Below are 8,636 nucleotides of genomic sequence, written 5' to 3'. Positions count from 1 at the left end.
AGACTCCCCCTCTGACCACAGCCACCACCGCTCCTGGCCCCCTCCTCCCCCTCCACCCCCTCACCATCAGGACCCCATCACCACACCACCTCCCCACATGCGCCTCCCACCCCACTACCCCCTCCACCACCTCCACCCCGAAACGCACCACCCCCACCCCTACCTCCACCACCACCACCAGGCTTCCGCCTCCTCTTCGGCTCGCGCCAGACCGGAAGTGACGATGATGACGTCACGCTGCTCCACCTTCATGCTGACGACGGCCGCTCTGTTCTCCGGGGCGGTGACCTTGGTGACCTTGGCCCTGGCGGTGGGCACGGACTCGTGGCTGCTGATGAACGAGCCGTACAGGGTGCCGCCTGACGACCTGGCCAGGTTCAACCTGTCGGGCCCCGTGGACACCAGGGTCATGGTGTTCCTCAGATCGGGGCTGTGGAGGGTGTGCACCATCAACCTGAAGGAGGGAAACCGTGAGTGCTTTGATGCTTTGATGCTTCTGCTTCATCTTCTTTTTGCTTTTTCTTCTTGCTGTGTGTGTGTGTGTGTGTGTGTGTGTGTGTGTGTGTGTGCGTGTGCGTGTGCGTTTGTGTGTGTGTGTTTATGTGCGTGAGTGTACGTGTGTGTGTGTGTGTGTGTGTGTGTGTGTGTGTGTGTGTGTGTGTGCGCGCGTGTGTTTTTATGTGCATGTGTGTGTGCATGTATGTGTGTGTGTGTGTGTGTGTGTGTGTGTGTGTGTGTGTGTACGCGCGCGCACGTGCGTGTGTGTGTGTGTGTGTGTGTGTTTACGTTCATGTGTGTGTGTGTGTGTGTGTGTGTGTGTGTGTGTGTGTGTGTGTGTGTGTGTGCAAGAGATGAGCTTCGCGTGATGGCTGTTATGCCAGACTGTACAACGGCCACAAGACTGATCTCCCCACAGCGATGTTCGTCATGGTTGTAGAACGGCCTCATCATCTGATCCTTTCAAAACTGTGTCATTTCTAAATGATGAACGAGCGTATGTATACCTGATCGCCAACAAGTGTTTATTGCCACAGAGCAGGAGGTAAAACTTCTCTCTCCTCCATGTGTGTGTGTGTGTGTGTGTGTGTGTGTGTGTGTGTGTGTGTTGATCTGTGTATGTTTCCTTTTGTTTGTTTGCTCGGTTGGTTGGTTTTTCTCCTTTGTTTCTCTTGATCATATTTCTCTTTGTTTCTTTGTTTCTCTTGATCATATTTCTCTTTGTTTCTTTGTTTCTCTTGATCATATTTCTCTTTGTTTCTTTGTTTCTCTTGATCATATTTCTCTTTGTTTCTTTGTTTCTCTTGATCATATTTCTCTTTGTTTCTTTGTTTCTCTTGATCATATTTCTCTTTGTTTCTTTGTTTCTCTTGATCATCTTTGTTTCTTTGTTTCTCTTGATCATATTTCTCTTTGTTTCTTTGTTTCTCTTGATAATATTTCTCTTTGTTTCTTTGTTTCTCTTGATAATATTTCTCTTTGTTTCTCTTGATAATATTTCTCTTTGTTTCTTTGTTTCTCTTGATCATATTTCTCTTTGTTTCTTTGTTTCTCTTGATAATATTCTCATGTTCTGTGTTTTCTGAAATTGAGAAGGTAATTCCAGTCGGTGGTTGCATGCGAATGGGCGTTAACATAAACAGATGAACATATGAACAAGCGTGAAATGAAGGAACATTCTAAAAATAGGTATGACAGAAAACGTTGCATCAAAACAAATATCAGAACTGAATTTGGTTCTGATTTCATGCTCCATACGCGAGGGTATAGCATTGTGTAAAACTGTTGTTGTTTTTTTTCAGTCCGATTCATGCAGAAAGTTGTTTCATTTCGATGTTATTTCCAACATCCGTCGGGAAATGTTAGGGTCAAGTCTCGATTTTTCTTTCTGTTTGAATTATACACCAATTAAGTAGTTTGCTCTTAACTCGGATGTAGAATTTGAGGTGTGTGTGTTGCAGTGATCCGTCTTCCGTGAAATGTAATAAACAGGTAAAGTTTTAGTGCCATCACCGTCGAATCCTTCGCTGCCACCATCATCATTATCATAAACGTTGTCGTCGTCGTCGTCGTCGTCGTCGTCTCTCTCTCTCTCTCTCTCTCTAATCTCTTCAGGAAATTTAATCGAACAACACAGACTGGAGATTTAAATGCCTCCTGTACGACAAGGAAAACCTTTTGTATAGCAAGAAGAGAATATAAACATTTGTTAAAACGCAAAGAGAAGGATTTCAATCGTAAGGCATTAAATAAAATTTTGGCTTCTGTGAATAATCAGAAACAGTACTGGGAAAAGAAGAATTTCAATCGCAGTGCATTAGATAAAATTTTGGCTTCTGTGAATAATCAGAAACAGTTCTGGGAAAATATGCGCAAAGTTTCGTGTAAGAAAAAGATTGTAAACAATAATATATCTGTCGATGCATGGTTTCAGCACTTCAAAAATTTATTTGACAAAGGTATTCAGAATGATGATGAAATGGACGGAGGTAATACTGATTGTTATTTCAATAGACCAATTTTAAAAGAGGAAATCTTGTTAGCATTTAGGAAGATAAAAACCAGGAAAGCTGCTGGGTCAGATGGAATAACAGGGGAATTGCTAAAAAAAAAAAAAAAAAAAAAAATGCAGGTGAATGTGTTGTTGATTTCTTTGTGTTATTTTTCAATGCTTTTTTTTCAAAGAGGCATGTTTCCTGAAAGATGGACGGAGGGAATTGTGCTTCCCCTATTCAAACAAGGTGATGTGAATAACCCTAATAATTACAGAGACATTACATTAAGTGATGTAAGTAGTAAAGTTTATAGTGCTATTATTAATCGTGGTTTACAAGAATGGGTAGAAGAAAATAATATTACTGGGGAAGAACAAGCTGGGTTTAAAAGGAATTATTCTACTATTGATCATATGTTTACTTTGTTAGCTTTTGTACAAAAACAATTTTGCTTTAATCGAAAGTTATATGTTGCATTCATAGACTTTCAGAAGGCCTTTGATTCTATAAACAGAAAATTTCTATGGTATATTCTCTTAAAAAATGGAATAAATGGTAAGTTATATCGATGTATTAAAAGCATGTATAATAACGTTAAGGTAAGGATAAGATGTGGGTGTCTAAATTGACAGACTATATCAGTTGCACATATGGTGTAAAACAGGGCGATGTGTGCAGCCCTTGCAAGAGAAGTTATAGAAAATGGTAAGCATGGGGCACGATTCTCTCTTGATTATTTTGAGCTTTTTATTTTACTTTTGGCAGATGACGTTGTTTTGCTTTCAGAAACAGTAATTGGTTTGCAAACTCAGTTGAAAAATTTACATAGAGCAGCTTGTTCTCTTGAATTAAAAGTAAACTTGAATAAAAGTAATATTATATATTGTGTTTCGAACAGGTGGTTATTTAGCCGCAAGAGAAAGATGGACATATAATAATCTTGTGATGCCAGTAGTTAATGCTTATGAATATTTAGGTATATTGTTTTCAACAAAACTTAGCTTCACTGCAACCTGTATGGATTTGTCTAGTAAAGGTAAGAATGCAGTTTTATGTATTTTGCGACAATTACGTAATTTGAATAATGACAGTTTATTTTTGTTTCTCAAGTTATTTGATTTACAGGTTCAACCCATTGTCCAGTATGGTGCAGAACTTTGGGGCCTTGATACTTCAGCATGCCATATTGAAAAAGTACACTTATTTGCTTTAAAAAAGTTTCTTGGGATTGAAATGCGAAACATTAACTACTGGCATCACAAGATTATTATATGTCCATCTTTCTCTTGCGGCTAAATAACCACCTTTTCGAAACACAATAATATTACTTTCAAGTGTTTATTGTTGTTTTTTTGTTTTTTTTTTTTTTTGTCCTTTGAACTATAAATAACTGTCTCAAAAAGGGATTGGGAGAAAGTGTGTGCTGACAGCGGCATTGAAGTGTGGGATTGGGAGAAAGTGTGTGCTGACAGCGGCATTGAAGTGTGGGATTGGGAGAAAGTGTGTGCTGACAGCGGCATCAAAGTGTGGGATTGGGAGAAAGTGTGTGCTGACAGCGGCATTGAAGTGTGGGATTGGGAGAAAGTGTGTGCTGACAGCGGCATTGAAGTGTGGGATTGGGAGAAAGTGTGTGCTGACAGCGGCATTGAAGTGTGGGACTGACGGGCGCAATAGCCAAGTGGTTAAAGCGTTGGACTGTCAATCTGAGGGTCCGGGGTTCGAATCACGGTGACGGCGTCTGGTGGGTGAAGGGTGGAGATTTTTACGATCTCCCAGGTCAACATATGTGCAGACCTACTAGTGCCTGAACCCCCTTCGTGTGTACACGCAAGCAGAAGATCAAATACACACGTTAAAGATCCTGTAATCCATGTCAGCGTTCGGTGGGTTATGGAAACAAGAACATACCCAGCATGCACACCCCCGAAAACGGAGTATGGCTGCCTACATGGCGGGGTAAAAACGGTCATATACGTAAAAGCCCACTCGTGTGCATACGAGTGAACGTGGGAGTTGCAGCCCACGAACGCAGAAGAAGAAGAAGAAGTGTGGGACTGGGAGAAAGTGTGTGCTGACAGCGGCATCAAAGTGTGGGATTGGGAGAAAGTGTGTGCTGACAGCGGCATCAAAGTGTGGGATTGGGAGAAAGTGTGTGCTGACAGCGGCATCAAAGTGTGGGATTGGAGAAAAGTGTGTGCTGACAGCGGCATCAAAGTGTGGGATTGGGAGAAAGTGTGTGCTGACAGCGGCATCAAAGTGTGGGATTGGGAGAAAGTGTGTGCTGACAGCGGCATCGAAGTGTGGGATTGGGAGAAAGTGTGTGCTGACAGCGGCATCAAAGTGTGGGATTGGGAGAAAGTGTGTGCTGACAGCGGCATCAAAGTGTGGGATTGAGAGAAAGTGTGTGCTGACAGCGGCATCGAAGTGTGGGATTGGGAGAAAGTGTGTGCCGACAGCGGCATCAAAGTGTGGGATTGGGAGAAAGTGTGTGCTGACAGCGGCATCAAAGTGTGGGATTGGGAGAAAGTGTGTGCTGACAGCGGCATCAAAGTGTGGGATTGGGAGAAAGTGTGTGTTGACAGTGGCATTGACGTGTGGGATTGGGAGAAAGTGTGTGCTGACAGCGGCATCAAAGTGTGGGATTGGGAGAAAGTGTGTGCTGACAGCGGCCCATTCTTTCTTACCCATCTCTTCAGTATGAGAACCTTGCGATCAGGACACTTCCATCACTATCAGCAGCGGTGACTCGCTATCGTGGTCGCTTCTTTCGTCCTTGCTACGGAGAGAGTTACAAACCAAACAGTGTGATGTGATGACCTGTACCTGTGACCACCTGCACCCTGTTGCTTGCTTTATGGGAGGTTTGACCGTCAGTGGGACAGTCAACTACCGGAACGAAACGGAATTCTAATTTAAGAGGTTAAAGGGATAAACACAAAACTATTTTTTTTGTTGTTTGTTTGTTTTCTGATCTTTTACACCCGGCCCTCAGCCCAACGAAAAGTGAAGATCAAAGAGAGAGAGAAAAAAAGGCGAAACTTAAAATAATCAAAACAGCAAACTAAAACAGAAGCATACATGAAACGTATTAGTAAGTATTTATATACAGTTCAGTGAGATTATGAATATACAGTCATGGAAATAATTGTGGTATAATATTGTGTAATTTTCTCTTCTGATAAAACAAAAACAAAACCCAGACGCCTTGATTTTAATCAGTGTATGGTCAGACGAGTCTTCATCCTTTCTGTACTGAAACGTCATGTTCACATTTCAACCGTTCAGCAGTGTGAACAGAAAAAAAGAAATCATAAATATGTATACTATGTCTCCCTGCCATTGGGATATTCGGATTACAGAAACCTTCATCTTTTTTTGTCTAAACTTGCAGGGCAAGTTGGATGAAAACAAGGGGATCTGATTGCTTTTTACTGAATGATGATAGGGGCCATGTTTCAACGAGGAGTGTCGTTGATGCTCATCAAATCGCAACATTCAAATCACCAAGGAAACAAATCCGCCGTCATACACCCTTCCATATTTAGTCACGCCTCCGCACACGCGAACGCGCGAGGACACACACACACACACACACACACACACACACGTACACCCACGCCCCCCCCCCCCCCCCCCCCCCCCCCCCCCCCCCCCCCCCCACACACACACAGCTGCCCAGATCTAGTTTCGGTAACCGCCTGCATGACATGGTAACTGCGATACGAAGAGACAGGAAAGCCACAGTATTACGAAGTGTGTAGGCAGCGTAAGAGGTCAGGGCTGTGACACTGAAACCCATCTGTCAATAACTTTCTGTTTGGCCCTCTTTCACAGGTAAACGGGTATTGTATATCTGCTTGGCCTTCGTCTGTTTGTGTGTTTGTGTCGTCTGTATCTGTCCGTCTGACTGTCTGTCTGTCTGTCTGACTTTATGTGACTGTGTCTCTCCGCCTATCCGCTTTGTCTGTCTGTTTGTCTTTGGTTTGCTCACTGCCTCTGTTTACCTGTGTCCGTCTGTCTGTCTGTCTGTCTGCCCCCCCCCCCCTTCCAACCCCCCGCCCCCTCCTCCACCCTCTCTCTATCTCTCAGTCTCTCTTGGTGTGTGTGTGTGTGTGTGTGTGTGTGTGTGTGTGTGTGTGTGTGTGTGTGTGTGTGTGTGTGTGTGTCTGTCTGTCTGTCTGTCTGTCTGAGTTACCTTGTAATGATGTTTCGTTTCGGGTAATACATATATGCGCATGTGAAAAGTGAGTATGGGTGTGTGAGAGTGTAAATCCGTGCATGTGTGTGTGTGTGTGTGTGTGTGTGCGTGTGCGTGTATTTATGTATGCATGTGTATGTATATGAAGACACGCGCACAAACTAGTGCCCATGGGAGTGGGAATTAAGTGGAAGCATGGACGTGTGCCTGTGTGGTGTGGATGAAGCCAGCGACCAGGTGTGCAGTTGACATGGTCAGCTGGGAGGTTACAGTGTCAGTGCTGACTGCTGCCCACTACCTGTGTGGTGTGGATGGAGCCAGTGACCAGGCGTGCAGTTGGCATGGTCAGTGGGAGGCTACAGTGTCAGTGCTGACTGCTGTCTGCTACCTGTGTGGTGTGGATGGAGCCAGTGACCAGGTGTGCAGTTGGCATGGTCAGCTGGGAGGCTACAGTCTCAGTGCTGACTGCTGCCCACTACCTGTGTGGTGTGGATGGAGCCAGTGACCAGGCGGTGTGCAGTTGACATGGTCAGCTGGGAGGTTACAGTGTCAGTGCTGACTGCTGTCTGCTACCTGTGTGGTGTGGATGGAGCCAGTGACCAGGTGTGCAGTTGGCATGGTCAGTGGGAGGCTACAGTGTCAGTGCTGACTGCTGTCTGCTACATGTGTGGTGTGGATAGAGCCAGTGACCAGGTGTGCAGTTGGCATGGTCAGTGGGAGGCTACAGTGTCAGTGCTGACTGCTGTCTGCTACATGTGTGGTGTGGATAGAGCCAATGACCAGGTGTGCAGTTGACATGGTCAGTGGGAGGCTACAGTGTCAGTGCTGACTGCTGTCTGCTACATGTGTGGTGTGGATAGAGCCAATGACCAGGTGTGCAGTTGACATGGTCAGTGGGAGGCTACAGTGTCAGTGCTGACTGCTGTCTGCTACATGTGTGGTGTGGATAGAGCCAATGACCAGGTGTGCAGTTGACATGGTCAGTGGGAGGCTACAGTGTCAGTGCTGACTGCTGTCAACTACCTGTGTGGTGTGGATGAAGCCAGCGACCAGGTGTGCAGTTGACATGGTCAGCTGGGAGGTTACAGTGTCAGTGCTGACTGCTGTCTGCTACCTGTGTGGTGTGGATGGAGCCAGTGGACAGGTGTGCAGTTGGCATGGTCAGTGGGAGGCTACAGTGTCAGTGCTGACTGCTGTCTGCTACCTGTGTGATGTGGATGAAGCCAGTGACCAGGTGTGCAGTTGGCATGGTCAGTGGGAGGCTACAGTGTCAGTGCTGACTGTTGTCTGCTACCTGTGTGGTGTGGATGGAGCCAGTGGACAGGTGTGCAGTTGGCATGGTCAGTGGGAGGCTACAGTGTCAGTGCTGACTACTGTCTGCTACCCGTGTGGTGTGGATGGAGCCAGTGACCAGGTGTGCAGTTGACATAGTGGGAGGCTACAGTGTCAGTGCTGACTGCTGTCTGCTACATGTGTGGTGTGGATGGAGCCAGTGACCAGGTGTGCAGTTGACATGGTCAGTGGGAGGCTACAGTGTCAGTGCTGACTGCTGTCTGCTACTGTGTGGTGGGATGGAGCCAGTGACCAGGTGTGCAGTTGGCATGGTCAGTGGGAGGCTACAGTGTCAGTGCTGACTGCTGCCCACTACCTGTGTGGTGTGGATGGAGCCAGTGACCAGGTGTGCAGTTGGCATGGTCAGTGGGAGGCTACAGTGTCAGTGCTGACTCTGTCGCTACTGTGTGTGTGGATGGAGCCAGTGACAGGTGTGCATGGCATGGTCAGTGGGAGGCTACAGTGTCAGTGCTGACTGCTGTCCTACTGTGGTGTGGATGGAGCCAGTGACAGGTGTGCAGTTGGCATGGTCAGTGGGAGGCTACAGTGTCAGTCTGACTGCTGTCTGCTACTGTGTGGTGTGGATGAGCCATGACCAGGTGTGCAGTTGGCAT

At 46.0% G+C, this 8,636-nt stretch overlaps 1 protein-coding gene across 1 annotated transcript in view; it reads left to right on the top strand.

Moving 5' to 3' along the window:
• Positions 1–409: 409 nt before the first annotated feature.
• Positions 410–8,636, top strand: part of LOC143297665 (voltage-dependent calcium channel gamma-5 subunit-like) — an 89,872-nt gene continuing 81,645 nt past the window's right edge. The window contains exon 1 of the mRNA XM_076610485.1: positions 410–470. Within this exon, the coding sequence (XP_076466600.1) occupies positions 410–470 (61 nt within the window). The remainder of the gene's footprint in view (positions 471–8,636) is intronic.

This window comes from Babylonia areolata, chromosome 1 (genome assembly GCF_041734735.1).
Source record: "Babylonia areolata isolate BAREFJ2019XMU chromosome 1, ASM4173473v1, whole genome shotgun sequence".
NCBI lineage: Eukaryota > Metazoa > Mollusca > Gastropoda > Neogastropoda > Buccinidae > Babylonia > Babylonia areolata.
This window is presented reverse-complemented; position numbering and strand designations above follow the sequence as displayed.